We start from the raw sequence: 17,296 nt of genomic DNA on the forward strand, positions 1-17,296 counted from the left end.
TTCCTTCATAATAACTGGAGAGAACCTATTTGTTACAGGATATGAAATAAAAATCAGATAAATAATGGCTGATATTTCTAAAGTCATCCACAGTATCCCAGATGCCCCAGCCTCCCCAAAGAATGTGCATCCAAACATCTAGATGACTTAAAAGATGTTTCTAGGCTGTGATCTGGGACTTAGACTTGAGAAGTGGGAAATGTGTCTGTGAAGAAGGAGGCAGGACACTAGCAATTATCAATAAAATAATGATTTGGCTAAAAAAAAAAAATGCTTCCTGTCATATTTTCTTGATGAAATAATAACTTTGGAAACTTCTGTTAACCTGCTTAATAATAACATGTAATTCAGATTGTGTCTGCAGGTCAACAGCCTTTTCCAAAAACAACATTAATGTTCACCTTATGAGGTCAAGAAAACATTCCCCTTAACAATGTTTTCAGGTCAAGGAAATAACTTTGCTGGTGGAAGTTCAAAACAGTTATATTCTACCAGTAGTGCCATACTGAATATAAAAGTTGATTTTACCTACATGATTAAACCAGAAACAGAAATGACAGCAAACACTGATTAATTCCTAAAATATTTCACAGAACTAAGACTGCAATGATATAATTAGTCAAAACAATTTCAGTTATGACTTTAACCAATTCTTAATGCTATTTTTCATCCTTTCTATTCCTAAGACAAAAGACAAAAAACCCTACCAATTTTCAGAACAGAAGGCTGTAGCAATTTATCAATTCTCTGAGCAGCAGGGCAAAATAGTCAATTCAATTAAAGAGTATGTACTAGACCAATTGTATTATTCTTCCTTGTGGAGCAAAGGGCTCTAAGTGTCAACAAACTGTCAGTGAAAGAAGAGTCAATTGGCAAAAGACCAATTTCATTTGTTTTTAAAACATTCACACAAAACTTACAAAGCTGAAAAATGGACCAGTTTTTCTGAAGCCCATTAACTGCTTTCTAGTAATCACTGCTTAGCTCTATGATTTTTTTGTTTTGTTTTCAAATCGTGAATTATGGGTCCTTCTTAACAACTTCAGAGACAACAGTAAACACTCTTCATCCCCACCACTGTTTTCCCTTTACAGTTCCTGAGAATAACTAGTAGGGCACCTGCCTGTCACATCATGAAAAGGATGATTTAATTCCTTCATTAAGATAAAACTAATGGAGTCACTTCACTTTTGTTGTTACAAACTATTCACATCAAAAGAGAAGAACTGTGGAATACTGAAAAAAAGAAAATTACATCACAGAAAGCATAATAAAAGCACAGCAAGTACAGCAGATGGGACAAACCAGCCTCCCCAAAGTAGAAACAAATCTGTTGAGAAAGATGGTTATATAATTTTGTTTTAAAACCCCTAATTTTACAGATTTCAGAAACTACCTCTGACACCTTTTCTTTTAGCATGTCTAAACTAAATATATCTCACCAGTATTTAGGCTCATTTCTTCTTCCAGACCTCTTTGTCCGTCTCCTTGCCCCACCATCAGTCAGACATCATCAGCTGCTTGACTGCTGTATCACCCTTTAAATTTTCCCTTCATGAGATTAACAAGTGAAATCATTTCAGTATTTCAAGTCATTTTTTCTAGACCGCTTTGTATTTTTTATTGTCCTCTGAACCTTTAAGTTGAAACCAGAAAAAACTGAGTAGAGCAAAGGATTGCTTTACAGTTTTCACTTAAAACACTGTTCTTCAAGGTAACTAATTCTGGTTTATGTCTTTGTATTCATTTTCATTTTCTTCCCTTTGTATCCTGAGTTACTGTCTGAACAATATTAACACAAGAAGTGTCAGCTTAGCAATAGAATTTTAAAAGTGCAATACTACTTATTATGATCATTTAAATAACAACTTACTTTCATTACAAGTTTAAAATTCCTTTCAAAACCTTATTAATATTATATATCATTATTAAAAATTGAATCTCTTTCCCTCTGTGAACTCTAGAAATGTTCTTGCACTGATGTATCGTTTACCATTAAGTTTCAACAAAATTAACCTTAGAACACTTGCTATTATATAGCCACTAAATTGTGACTACTGTACCTTGTATATTAATCAATTTAAATTGAAAACATCAAAATTTTAAAAAATCTTCTCCATAGTTTGCTTGATTTTACCACATTGACTGAGGTTAAATAAAGGTAATGTTAAACAAAGTTTATGTTTAAATATCGTGAAAATCAGTTTAAAAAAACATGAACAAGAACTTAAGCAGTAGGGTACTTCATAAAAATAAAAACTCATTCATCCATAGTGAGTACAACCCCAGTAAATCCCCAGTAAATCAGTATTCATGCTGATGGAGAGAGCACATAAGCGGACCTGAACAGAACCAGCAGTTTAATACCATAGTATCATGCAGTTTAGCACTGTGAATGATAAACTATGTGAAAGCATCCCACAGATGAAACTCCATTTAACGATCTGATTGAACACTTGTAAGTTTGTAAGCATTCGTTCGCGTTACTAGTAGTATGATAAGGAGTCTACACATTTCAATTATGTAATTTTCACTGATTGCTCTAAAAGACTAATTTTGCTCTAAAAGACTAATACTGGAATATCATTTGAACTTGTCACTTCAAATGAGTTCAGTTCATTAAATATGTTACACTATTATGCCTTTTATTTTTCCCCAAAATCAGAAGTCTTGCTCTTTTACATTTGGCTACTACACCAGGTGTAGAATAATCACCACTAAAGCAACTTGCTCAAACTGCAACCAAGCGTGAAGAAAAACACAAACGGAATGTGCAGCATCTTAATGGAGTAACCGAAATTGTGACAATGGTACTGAGCAATTTAATTGTCTAACTGCAGAATGATGTCTTGACAGACTAATGACTGTACACTGCACTGTCACTCTGTTCAAAGATGGATTCAAACCGAAGCTGAAGAACCATTAGGGCAGCCAGGAGGGGAAGAGAAAACGAATCTTATCAAGAGCAAAGAACAGAGTGTGCTGAGCTGGGTAAATCAAAAGGCTGATAGGGAATATGATTGCCATGGATAAATACACAAAAGGGAGTAAACACTAGGAAGAATAAAGAGCTACTGAAGTAATAGAAGATGGCTGTACAATAACAAATATGTAGAAAATGAATTATTAAGTTCATGGACATAATAGAGCTTTGTGGAAATACTTCAAGTTCAATAGTGAGGAAATCTGCTTTTTAAAACAGATAGATAAGTTTATGAACATGTTTGCTTGCAACATCAGCTAACATCACCTTGATGACAGAAAAGGTTCCTGCCAGCCCTAAGCTTATGTTCCTATTAATGAGGTGACAGAAGACGACTTCAATGTTCCATGTGTGTTTGCAAGCCCTGGAGCCCAGCACATAAAACTTGCGGCCCTTCACTTTCTGTAAATTACTAAATACATTGGCAGTTAGTGAAAAGTAAGTAAAATTTATTTTAATGAAAAGATTAATAATGGAATCAAATCTTGGAGAGAATAATGCTTAGTATGCATGAAAACCAAGGACCGAGAAGTTACTGTATGTTTTCTTTCTACATTTTCTTTGCACACATCATTTGAGACATTGTACAGGTCACAATAATTAACACAGAAGATTAATACAACATTTAAATATGCCCAGCTCATAAGAAGAGCGAAAATAAAACCAAATAAGACAAAGGACTGTCAAAAGAACAAGGTGATCATATCCATGTTCAAGATGTTTTCAAGTAGTCCTTATTTATATGAATTCTAAATAAAATTCAAAGGAAGCAGATGTAAAGAGATGAGTATCAGGCTTTACAATGAAACAAAGGCAAGATCAAGCATATCAGTTGAGTGTAATTTTTCCAGCTCTTCAGGATGCCTCTTCTAGTTAGAATGGAGAAGTGAATTGATTACTTTGCAAATAATACAGCTGCAATTGATTTTTTACTACCACTAGCCTGACCACAGATGAATAGAGCTTTAAAAAGGATTTTCCAAACAAATGAAGTTCTGTAGTTAATGCCCACAGAATATAAATGAAGTGTTATTAGTTAGGGAAAAGAAAAAAAAAAAAAAATCAGTGTAATCATTTTACAAAAAAAGCATTATCAGCTTACAGTAGTTAATACAGGTGTGATGCAAAGGAAATAGATCTTCACCTTTCCTAATGCCTAAAGAGAAAGCAACAGCTAAGGAAAAATCTATTCTTACTTATACACATGGGATTTAACCACAAGAGTGCTAATATAGCTGTTACTTAGGGAAGAACACACATCTTTTGTTATATTCCCACTGAAGAGCTGACATAAGCACTTCAAAGAATGCCACTGAATGCCTTCGATTTGGCGTGGACGCAGTGATACAGCTACACCACAGTCATGTTAATGAGCAATGCTCATCCCCAACAGGAAAGCAGAGCCAAAGGGCTCCTTTTAAACCTTTTGAATATACATATTATGAATATTTTCTCCACTGACATCTCACCACCAACTTTGCAAAGTGTAAGGTTAACAATTAAAAACTGTAAATCTTCCACCCTTCTATTTCAGTTTAAATATTGCTTTACTCTATTTTGCCTTCTTTATCCTTGGTGCTACTGGAGCGATGTATCCTTTATCCTTTTTCTTTCTGATCCTTTTTGTGTACACACAAGCACTGTTAAATTTTCAATAAAGGAATGTATATTTAAATAATCATATACCCGAAACGGGGTGGGGGGGGAAATGCACCACAAGTTGGATAAGGACAATGATTATGCTGCACAGGAAAGATATCAGTTGATCAAATTGAAAAGACACTTCATATGTTATGCTCTATACAATGGATGTGGCTTGCAACTACCAGTATCACAAAGTCCCCTCCATGGTAAGAGTTACAAGCTTCTCAGGTGGTTTTGGGAAAGGAACATCTGACCACATCACCTTCTAGCATTACATGTTAATACACCTACACAGGCATAATAAGAAGCTTATAGTCTTGAAAGCAGCTACTCGGTGGAACAGTAACTACAAAAGGGAAAAATAAAGATCTGTCAGGATAAAATTTAAAACTAGATTTATCTCAGAAAATAGTGTTCACACATTTTGTTTTGATGATGATTGGAATTATTGTCCACAACAACCACATCTCATTCTGTCTTAGGAGGCTATCCAGATGCCATTTGAGTAATATTTTTTTCTTCAAGAAGGCAGATATAAATATGGAGCTAAAAAGGGCTAACAACTGGATAAATACCAAAATAAACCATCTTCTATTGCTTCTAAATAATTACCTCAAGATTTATAACCATTTTCATTATTTTTAAATCCTTGGGGTTAGAAGGACTTACAAGGACAATGCACTGAATTCCTGGGATTCATCTTAATGTTTTCTTTAAATTCACTGAGCTCACATTTTACCACACAGTAATAAGTCATTAATTTTGAATGTCTTTAGAAGAGTGCAAAGAAAGGACCTTATCATCATATCCAACTACCAAATGGGTAGAATGCAGAGAAAGCAGAGTCAGAGCCTTCTCAGGAGTGCACAGAAAGAGGGTTAGATACAATGGACATAAACTGCAAGATGAGATACAAAGGAAAAAACTGACTGGACAAGGATGTGAGCAATCAGATGTAACTTTGGAGTTGACCCTGCTCTGAGCAGGGAGTTGGATTGGAAACCTTCAGAGGTTCTTCCAACATAAACGATTCTGTGTTTCCCGAACTCAGGACTTCTGTATCCACAGCAAGTGCATTTTGTGCTGTATCTATAGTAATTTGATGAAGAAACCCAATATGAACCACTTCTGTTAGAGGTAACTAATACAAAACTTGGTTATCAGTGAAAATTAGTCATTTCTGTAAAACTCTCATTTGTACATAGCAGAGAATTTCTCAGACACTACCACTGGGAATACAACAAAAATAAAATTACCTTAAATGAAAACAATTCAAAGCCTGCACAAAGACGGTATTATGAGACAAAGGAGTAATGATGATTCTATATACATACAAACAGCTTTTATTTCACTCATTTGAGAATATCTGACAGCTTGAATGGTTTTTTGCTACCTGGACTGCTAGTTAATACGGCAATTTTAACAAGATTGCAATCTGTAACAACGGCAGACTTGCATATTTTTCTTGTCACAGTAAAGAATAATAATAAAAGGAAAAGACAAGAAAGTAAAATGAGGACATCACAGAACAAGAAGAAAAAAGGAAGCAAAGGCAGAAGATTCACCTTCCCCCAGTTTTGTGTAAACTGTGTTCATCAGGGGGTAACAGAATAAAAGAACTACAAATGAAATTCAAGTAAGATAAATAATAACGTAGGAATAGAGTAAAAATTAATTTTATCAATTTTAAGAATATATGCATTCAAAATAAGTATTATATAATCAGTAGTTCTTACACGTTTTCACAGGAGATTACTACTCACCTATTCACACCTACACAGATCATCCCCATCAACATACATAGCGATACAATACAAGTAAACAGAACCTCGACTTCTGGATATTTTTCTGTTTGTACATACAAAGTGATTGTATTAATTCTTCTGGCAAAAGCGCCACTTTGAGAAATTTGAATAATACGAATACAACATGGCATGTATTAAAATTTAGTTAAAGCGAAATGTAATCGCCAATAGATACACACATTTGTGCTAATGTATTTCTAATGCAAAGCACAGTGAGATACTTGGATCTTTGTTTTCTAGTGTTATTTAGAGCTTTTGTCAATAAGTGGCAAGAAAACACTATCATTATTAATATATATTTTATTTGGCATGCTGAGGGAAGGAAATTAAAATAATAGGTCACTTTTACAAGCCATTTGAACGGGAGAATAAGTGGAAGGTAAAAAAAATAAACCTGCCTTTGATAGCATAAACGTGGAATCATAGAATGAAGATCATTCTCAAGGATGCTATTCTGGACTCAGTGACACTGAAAATCATTTGAGGTTATGATAGATTATCATTAAATTCCCAATGCTGTGGTGAAAGGGCTACAGTAACCCCTGAAGGTAGAGAGGAAAATACTGATGTAGAGAAAAGGTTGGACTGGAGTCACAAGAAGGAAGAGCTGGAAAGGTGGTGCTGAGGTTGCTTTGCTACCTTCAGGAGTGCAGTGTGGTCCATGGGGGAGCTGCTGAAAACCACCTTCTTCTGCCCCCTCAAGCATATCATGCACCCTGTATGTGAAACAGATGTAATCATGCTTGGAAAAGCACATCCAGTTCCAGCATCCATAATTCCCAAGGGATACTGAAATACTGGAGGGTTCAAGGAAAAGCCACAAGAATGACAGTAAGACTGGAGAAAAGCTGAAGAAAAGGTGATGGAGTATTCTATTTACAACAGCAGTACATCTTTTACAGAAAGAAGCTCTTCTTTCTAAAATAAAATTATGTTTCAATACTAGCCTGTGGAAAGCTACACTTACCATGAATCACGTGGCAATAATTAACAGTCAGAACTATTCAGTAGGAGTGTAGTGTGTATCCGATTTCTACATTTCTAGAAAAGTCAAGACTGCATTTTTTATTTTTTTTTTTTAATATAAGGTGTAGTTCAAACAGCAATTAATTTGTGAAAACCTATGCTTTAGTTCATGCCTCATTTTGGATTATGATCACAGCAGCCCCTTCTGGATTTATCATCTATGAGATATAACACCAAGGTAGCAATGAAATCAGGTGTTTACATGAAGAAGTAATGACAAATAACTAATGTACTTAAAGCTAGATTTCAGAAAAAGCAGATTACCTGCAAGCTCTCCACCCTCTTGTTTAATATGCTTATCTGGCTATCTCATGCCTGATAGCTGTGTGTACTGCCTGCCTGAAGGCACAAAATTCGTTTGTCTAATACAGACGAAGCAGTTTGGGGGTTGGTGGGTTTTTGTTTGTTGTTTTCTTTCTATTTCTTCAAAATATATGCAATTAGCCTTCTGATAATAAAAAATTCAAGAATTTTTAAAATAACATCATTACCACAATTTAAAAGGCCTTAAAGCATTTCAAAATCAAAACTAACAAACAACACTTTGTAATGAAGACAAACAGACTAAAGTGAGTGTTCACACTGTAATCTAACAAAGAGCATGGTAGCTGCCCATTATCTGCCCAATTAACAGTCAAGTTTGCTAAACAAAGAGCTTGTGATTCCACCCAACTTCGTGGTATTATTTTCTGTTTTGCAGGAATTACATTTGTCGTCTCTCACCTCCTCCTGTCTTCACATTGGTTAGCTCAGCTCAAAACACGTAAGCATTAGTTAATCCATAAAGAACCACAGAAAGGCTCTGGATTTCAAAATCCTGGAGTCTCACTAAATAATATTTTCATTTCATTATTTCATCATAGAAATTGTTACATTGCCCATATGCTTAAAATATTAACACCTAGTTTTGCAAAAAAAAAATAGAGAGACTTTACAATGCCCTCAGACACATGGTGTGAACTGTGGGATTATCGTATGCTGGGACAGGAGCTTGACTTGATGATCCTTGTGGGTCCCTTCCAACTCAGGACATTCTATCATTCTATGATTCCATAACATCAAAAATACTTCAGAAGAGGTCTCAAAGACCAATATAAGACAGCTATGTTCCATTCTCAACGATTGTCTTCTAGTAGCATATATAAAGTTTAACTATTTGCATCTGTCACTGCAGTAACTGCTACACATTAGTGCCATCAAAAATACCGATTCATTAAAATAAACATTCTCGAACATGAATGTCTGCTTAATCTAAAAGAGGCCTCCTTGTGCTAAGGATGCTAATCGCCCCTTAGCTCACTCCTGCAAATGATCTTGCAGATAAATGTGGGAGATTTGAGGGATTTTCTTGAAGTTAATGTGTGGATGGGATTCTATTAGATGGAGATTTGTTGTTAAACTAGCCAGGCCCAAAAAAATTTCAAGGCCACTATGGAAAGCTGAAAATACAACGTAAATCAACAGATCTATTAGCAGTGAAACTCAGGCACATGGACAGCTCATGAACATAGACAATATCCAATCAGATAATGCATGCCTGGAGCGTGGACGCGTGATCAGGAAATAACTGCATATATAAGGATGCTTGTTTCTGTAATAAATGGCTTCGCTTGAATTCATATTGGATTGTGCAGAGTCTATGAGTTTTCGCCCTTGCAGATGAACAGCCTCAACTTTTGAAGTTTCAGTGCTTTTGGAAAGCTGGGAGATAAAGCCCGCTGCATACTCACCTGTAAGCACCCTACAGTTTCTAGTTAGTTTGTCACGGCCCGAGGAATTAAGATGTGAAGACCTAAACAAAATCCCAGAGCTGCATTTCCAGTCACTGCTGTCAAGTTTACCTAGAGCTGGAAACTACAGGGTCGCTGGCTCAGAGACAGTTCACCATGACACATCTTGTGGGTTCAGTGCTCCAAGGTCAGATTTAGAGCCTTCAGTTCATGACCATGTACTGCTGCGGAAGGACAATCCTATGATGTAAATGAGCTCTAGTTTGTATTTTTAGACAGGGGATCCAGTTAGCTCAAGTACCTTGAAGCTCTGAGTGACAGTTCAGAGCAGACTGAGCAGCAAAAACATCTGTAAGAAAACGACCCCTGGAAACCCAAGAGCTGCTCTGATTTGAAAACCTGAAATTCCTGTCAGTGTCAGGACCATCATCATGTTGGTGAGGCTGACAAAATTGTCATCACTACTCAGCAGATGTGGGGTTCCTGGGAAGCCTACTTCACAAACACCTTATGTTGGAATTTTTAAGTTGATTTTGGTCCTCTGACATTTTGTTTACTAAGAAAAGTTGAAAAACATCTATTTGGTCTAGTTTTAGCACAAATGCAACTTTAAACAAAAATACGGGAAAAGGAAATCCTGCACATTGTTCACATCTACAAAATCCTGGCCAGAGAGGGTAACTAAGGTTTCTAGAATGGACAGTCGTAATAAACAAGATGAAAATATCTATTCCCTACCACTATCTTCCTATTTCCATTCTGATTCCCTATGAGCCAAACATTTACTTTCAAATTATTCTGTGTGGGAGCTACCGTATATGACCTTTACAGGCTGCTGCAGTTCAACAAGGCATGGATGTTCTCCTCAGAGAGAATCTTAATCTTTGAAGAGTTTTTTCTTATTACTAAAAAAAAAAAAAAAAAAAAAAAAACCAAACAACAACTGGTTTCTATAACCTTCACATGTTCCCTCCCAAAATCCCAAGATGAGTAATTGATTTATTTTCCTATAGATAATCAAAAATCCTGAACAAATAAAAGCTATCTTCAAGAAATACCTTCTATTTCATTCTAAGTGTTCCAACCACAATTTACTTAATTAAGTAGATAAGGGAAATGGAAATTAGAGAAAAAAAAATTCAATATCTACTTACTAAACATCACAGGGAGATAATTTTTACTAGCAAATACTGTATGTATACATCTCTATTGTGTTACAGAGCTACCAGTAGATGGTACCTTGGTCTGTTTGGAAAAGAAAACCCTATACAATTGGCACATCAGTTACATGAGTTCTTATCTCAGACATTTGAATTATACACCAATTAAAACTATGCATCATTGAGGACTAATTATGTCTTACTTAGATGTTTTGGTTCCCGTAAATCATCAGCTGAACTACTAAGCACTGTATTTGCTTTCTGAGAAACATACCAACTATGTTAAGTATTTACAGATATTCTGGTGGCTCATATTAAACCTTTCCAAAAGGTAACCAGAAAAATAAATGTACCGGGGAGAGTCAAGAAATTAACATTTTCATTTAGAAGAGTAGAGTAGAGTAGAGTAGAGTTTGGCACAATATAGTTGGCATCTTCTTCTGGTGTGTTTTAAGACAATTGTTAACAGCTCTATTGTTATTTCTAAAGAAAAAACGTATAATCTAATCACCAGAAAACACCTCATTTTAGCAATACTTTAGGGTTCATGGGAAGCATTTTGGAAAATGCTATGTTGCATTTGGGCAGATTAAATTTTGGGGAGTATTATACAATCTTATGGTTTATTATCCACTGAATTGGTCTTGCAACTACAAGGAAATAAATTATAGGTACTACAGAGAGTCAATTTTCCAAGGTAAGAACCCACAGGTTTCTGGTATTATATTTTATTACCCCAGAAAGAAAAAAGGTAATCATAATTACTGTAACAGTCCACATTTGGGTAGTAATTTTCAACCACTTTAGAGAATGCAATAATTAAACATGTAACAGATACACCTGTAATAATACAACTATGATACAGGATTTTTAATAATGGTATTTAATGTGTTGAAAAACAGAATGAAGTTTAGTTTAAAAATCTATTGCTGAAAGAATTGAATCTTTTCCTTCATGCTGTTGTCCCACTGATTTCAATTTTAAAATTATTCTGAACTCCTTCACTTAGTGGCTATAGAGCAAAGCCTCTGCTCACACTGAATTGAGAAATAATGAAAACATCTTTTCATATGTTTTAATCAGATAGAAGAAACAACTCTATGCAAGATATAAATCTGAATTTTCAGATTTTTTTCTATCAAACAAACTAAATGTTTCCACTCTGCCACACCCAGAAAGTTAATTAGATGAGCCACTTTGGCAGATTATTGAAGTGCAAATGTATCATGTGTAGCCATGTAACCTGTTACCAAAATCTCTGTTTTTTTAGATATCCATTCTCCTACATTACAATCATCAGCTAATTCCCTTGCTGTCCAATTTAATGTCTACAGTCAATGCGTACAGCCTGGCAAAATACTAAATACTATAGCCTTCCTTCAGAGTCTTTTCCAAAGCACTGTATACAACTAAATCTGTTGTTTACCTGAATCACTTCTTCGCTATGTTCAAATAATGAACTTTTATTTGTTTTTCTGCAGTCTCGTGGTCCTAGTAACCTCCTGCTTTTGGCCCAGCAATTTCACATTGCTTCCTTCAGATTCTAGTACAGATGTTACCTGGTGCCTAACCTGAGCACATTAAGCTTGAGTTTTGCGTCCAACTCTGCTGAGGATAATTTTCATAAATATATGCTAATTATCATTATTATCAAGCCTGACTTTATCAATATCATCATGCCTATTGAAAACTAAAGCTAAGTATAAATTTACATTTTAGGTTATACTTCAAGTCATCCATAAACTAAACCACCCTCTACTTTTTTCCGTTCCAAAAAAATGTAATGACGCTTGCAGAACTGTAACTACATGGTGGTTTGGTGGATTTCCCAGGTTTTTGTTCTCTACCTTCAAAACTCTTTTCAAGAGGGATTTTATATTTACTGTAAGAAAACATCAAAGTCATTTTGGAAACTAATGTATCCACTTCATCATCAATACCTGTTTAGTGTTTCAAGAATTATAGTGTCTTCACACATAGCTATATGCAGTTACTCAGTAGCCGCCATGAAAACCATTAAGGCACTTAGAAATTGAATCATTCACCATAAATCATAGAGATTAGATTTAGGTGTGCGATCACTGACAGGAGGAGGCTCTGTACAAGCACAGCTACATGTGGATAAATACACATTTTCCAACCAAAGACTCCAGAATCATGACCTTTGTAATATTCGGTAAGGTTTTAAAAATAAAAAAGCTCTGATCTTTATTTGTTAATTTAATAGTTAGGTTTGTGCTGCTGTTGTAACTTCTAATGGCAGTGACTGACAAGTTTTTACTTTTTGGAGCTTTTACAACATAAGTCACTCACGAATATGAAAAATTCAAAACAAACTCCAAAACAACAACAAAAAGCTGTAATAAATTATGCTACACAGTAAAATTTATTACGAGGATAGATATGCTTCTTGATTTACATTACACTCCTTCTTCAGTTGCTACAGGCAGGCTATTAACAGGGGAAAGAAAATCAATTCTGAAACAGGAGCCACTAAGCTGAAAGAACACTAGTTTCCCTTTAAAGAAAATCCCATGAAAATTTATATATGAAGTAGTTTTGATTAATTGTTGTGCTACATATAAATAAAATGTAAATCTTACCATAATTCATTATACTGTTCTGGCATACAAACTAATACACGGTGCCAAAGACAGTTTTCCTCAGAAAAAAACAGTGCAGAAAAAAAAAGAATCCAACAATATGCTACTAAAGCTTGTAGTAGACTTGTTCAAGAATAATTAAATTCCTTCTTTCCAACACAATTGGGCATTCTACGTGTGCACTAACATCACGTCTAACTTCACTGTAACAATAATTGTTCTATGCTATGGAAACTTGTAAGGGATTAACTATTCTCTGATCAAAAGTTAATAACATGATTTTTTTTCATTAAATACAAACCTCATTTTGTGAGGTAGTGCTTTGCTGAGGTTGAACTTTATAATTTAAACTGGCCCTCCCAATTAAAACTCAGACACTTGTGATCCTTTCATTTACACTTTAGGGAGGAAATGAAATAACTGGTAGAACAGTTATTATTATCTCCAGATATGGGGTTAACATTGGTAGAAAATTTGTCTGCTCAGGCACAAGTTGAGATCAGACTTACAGGTTTGACAGATATAAAGAGATAAAGGTGCATGAAAGCAGTTGATCCAGAAGCAGAAATGCTGTTGTTTTCCTTAAGGACACAGTACGTCAACCAGATAGCCAGGGCAGCATTTTAAGGGTATTTGCTTGTTTTGTATGCACTTGCTGCTTCTCAGAATATGGCAGGAACTGATTAAAAAAAAAAAAAAAAATAAAAAAAGGAAAGACATCTGTTACCAGCTTCAATGACAAAAATCCCCTGCCGTAAAATTAGTTTCCTGAGACTAAAGAACATGTTGTTACTGCCGGTATTAATATTTGCATAGTTGTCAGAAGCCCATGCTTTATGACTGCTTCAGGGACCACTGACCATTATTTGAAGTGCTGGCTACAGTATGAGTTACTGCTTTTCAATAAATGTTAAAGCCTTCAAATTCCATTACCAGTGGAGTCTGAATTACATCTACTCTCAAAATAAAATAAAAATAAACAGAAACAAGTTATGGGGCTTTGCCACATACTCTGTTCAAAAATCCAGCCTATTTAAGACAACAGCATCTGCTCATGGATTCCTATTTAACAGATATATAAGACATGGTACAGCAAAAGGATTGGGACTACGTCTCAGTCAAATGTAGCGATCCTAATTCTGAATGATAAATCATATCCTTTTACTTGGACATTTGAGCCCTCTAATAACAATGACATTTTATAAAGACTTCCTTTGAGAAAATGCATAAACTACTGTTGTCTATTAAAGTCTGGAACAACTAAGCTTATGGGTCTATATTCATCCTTACTTTCCAGTCAACTCTGCATTACAGGACATGAAAGTGTGGTATAAACTTTTCTAGTAATTCAACCGGAAGATATGCGATATTTGTGTGCCAACATATAACTATTACATACTTCTGAGAAAAACTGGTAGCTCTCTACATTACACCCGATAACAGGTCTATTTGTGGAAACAGCTCTAAGCTGAAGATGTCCTATATCACCACCTCTTTAACGACCCCTTATGCAACTATGCCATGTTTCTGCTTCTCCTTTGATGTCACGGAAGAAGAGATCTTACAGCTAAATAAAATGCTTTTAGCATCAGGAAATTTAAATCCAGCATTTTCCCCTGAGGGTTGCAGAGCCCTCTTACTGACTGAGCACCCAGCTGTGCGCCCATGGCCATTACAGACAGAAGACGGGTGCTGAGTAATGGCAACTTAGAGTGCAGCTTTCTAAAGAGAGCAGGTTTTCATCTGCAACTGAAAATGTCCTACATAGTTTCTATGATTGGTAAGTAATTCACTGCTATCCAGTGCTGAAGAACTTGTATTCTGAGGTCATTAGGCTCATCAGTAGTTGCTGGCAATGAGTTACCACAGACCATCTTCAGGAAATTGTTGTATGGACACAACCATCACATATCCTTTTTTCAAAGTCGGGAAATCATATTTCAAAAGAGGTTATTTTGTGTTAGAATCACCGGGGATTTCTCTTAAGATTTAGGAAAAAAACTCCAAGCTTGCTGAATAGGTAACATGCATAATAAAAGTACTTGAGGAAACAACTGTGAGCCATTGATCGAAATAAACAATCACCTGCTGAGATGTAGAGTTTTCCTGGTAGTCATGAAAATCTTGAAGAGAACTAAAGGTAAAAATAGATACAATAAAGGCAACTGACAGAAAACGAAACTAAATGCCTTGTATAATGAGTGCTCTTCCCTTTCCCATAGAAAATGGAACTGTAAGAGCAGTAACTCCAGATCCAACAGCCAAACATTCCCAATGAAAGACACAAGTGATCGCAGCTCCAGTGCCAGCATCACAGGAGGAATAAAAGGAGAGTGATGAAATGCGTATCAACAACAAAACTGGAAATACCCACTACAAGGGAAGTAAGGTCACTATTTTTGCTTCCTTAGGAACTCATTCTTTATATAATCTATCCTTGACAAGTCACAATTAATAATGTAAATACTGGAGAGTGGTACTCAGATTGTATTTGAAAAATGTTACATGGGCTGAAATGAGTATTTAGGCCTCTAGAAAATATTGCCTAAAAGGCATGTGCCAAATTTCATGTTGCTATCTTACTTATTCCTATGAACAGCGTACCTCTCAAGGAAGCCACAGCAATTTCCTTAGCTCTAACAGGATTAAATGAAACCTTCAGTGCAGAGATGATATAAAATATCACTACATTTTTAACCAACATGATCTGACCAATGCAGCATGACTACATTAGTGGACAGGACCACAATGGAAACAGTTTGGTATCTAAGACCATCTATGCACAGGCCAGCTGCTGCGACATCCAAAGCCCTGCACTAGAACACCAAACTAACTCGCTAATCACCACAGAAAGGGAAAGGCAGCTAATTCAGGAGATTAATTTCTAGACTATTTGAAAATTAATCCAGAGCCCATCTAGAATAGTTCCCCATTCCAAACCAAAACTGAAATCCATCATCAGTATCTTGACTCTCTTGAAGAGGCCTTTCACTAGTATAACAGTAACATCATTTTTGTAAGACTTATTGTATTTTAAATGGATATTCTCTAATATAGTAATAGACTGATATAAACCACATTTGTATATTGTGAAGGTGAAAGCTGGCATGCTAAGAGATGTAGGTGTAGAAAATCACAAATATTAGAACCACGAGCCTTGGAAACTTAAGCCTCTGCAGAGTGATGAACCATGACTTACCTCTCTTAATCCTAAATCCTAGGAAGGCTCATATATTTTTAAAATTTTTATTATATAGAGAAGCGTAAAGTTTATATATAGATATATATATATATATATTTTAAAAAATCAACTTGTTTTCTCTAAAAAGCTCCCTACCCCATTTATCATTTGAAGATCTTATCTACTGCATCAAACATCAGAAATCTATACAGGTAATGTTGAACTTCAAAAATTTCCTTGGAAAAGAACAAATCACAGCATTAAAAAGTTGAGAGCTAAATATAGCCTTGTTGATTTAGGAAGGCAAATACAGAGAACAATATAAACATCCTGAAACAGTTTCTATAATCGAACCTTAACATTCCTTTTCCACTGCATAAAATTGGAGTGACTGCATCTCTAGATGGAAGAAGCTTTCTACGAAAAATTAGCAGGAGAGGAAAGGAATGCAATACTCAAGCACCATCATCTTTGAGAGGGAACTGTGTAGACAGATGAAAGAAAGGAAAGAAAGAAAGAAAGAAAGAAAGAAAGAAAGAAAGAATGGATGTTACCAATGATCAGGGATTCCATTCATCAAGCATTAAACATATTGCCATTCAGGTGTTATACCACAGTGGAAACAGCACAGGAAGCAGACACAACCTGCCGACATCTGACAAAGAGTTGCACGTCTTAGGAATATGTCACCTTAATAACATTTTTCTTATAATGATGACATAGGAACCTTCCAATCTGAAAGGTGAAGGGAATGTGTAATGTATTTACAGCATCAACTGTTTCATGGATTTGTTTAGGAAAGCTATTTGGCAATTGAGGTTGTTCTGTCTTTAGAAAGTGGGAATGGTGACTGTAAAAATACTGCTAATATGAAGAGTAAAAAAAAAGCAGTTAACCTTCAGGGTTATTTTATATGAAATACTACATGCATAAATGTTAATAAGTTCCACAAATGAATCCTTCAACACTCTGTAACACTTTTATTTACAGTTAACATTCATTTATTATTAAGAACTGTCTAGCTTTACTTAACATAACACAGTGATAGTATTTCTCTGTCAGTTTACTTAGAGTATGACTGCTTTAACCCAGGACGCTCCTTAGAAAATGACTTTGTCGTATCTATATCTATCTATCTGTATAATATATATATAAAACAGGCTC

At 35.3% G+C, this 17,296-nt stretch overlaps 1 protein-coding gene across 7 annotated transcripts in view; it reads right to left on the minus strand.

The window, feature by feature from the left end:
- ATRNL1 (attractin like 1) overlaps positions 1 to 17,296 on the minus strand; it is a 488,569-nt gene that overhangs the window by 274,508 nt on the left and 196,765 nt on the right. The window contains exon 25 of one of the 7 annotated variants that reach the window (XM_065066926.1): positions 13,401 to 13,630. The exons of the other annotated variants lie outside the window; for them this stretch is intronic. Coding sequence (XP_064922998.1) covers positions 13,550 to 13,630 — 81 coding nt within the window. The 3' untranslated portion in view covers positions 13,401 to 13,549. Of the gene's footprint in view, positions 1 to 13,400; positions 13,631 to 17,296 lie in introns of those variants that run through there. 7 annotated transcript variants of the gene reach the window in all.

Source organism: Columba livia, chromosome 6 (assembly GCF_036013475.1).
Source record: "Columba livia isolate bColLiv1 breed racing homer chromosome 6, bColLiv1.pat.W.v2, whole genome shotgun sequence".
Classification (NCBI taxonomy): Eukaryota; Metazoa; Chordata; class Aves; order Columbiformes; family Columbidae; genus Columba; species Columba livia.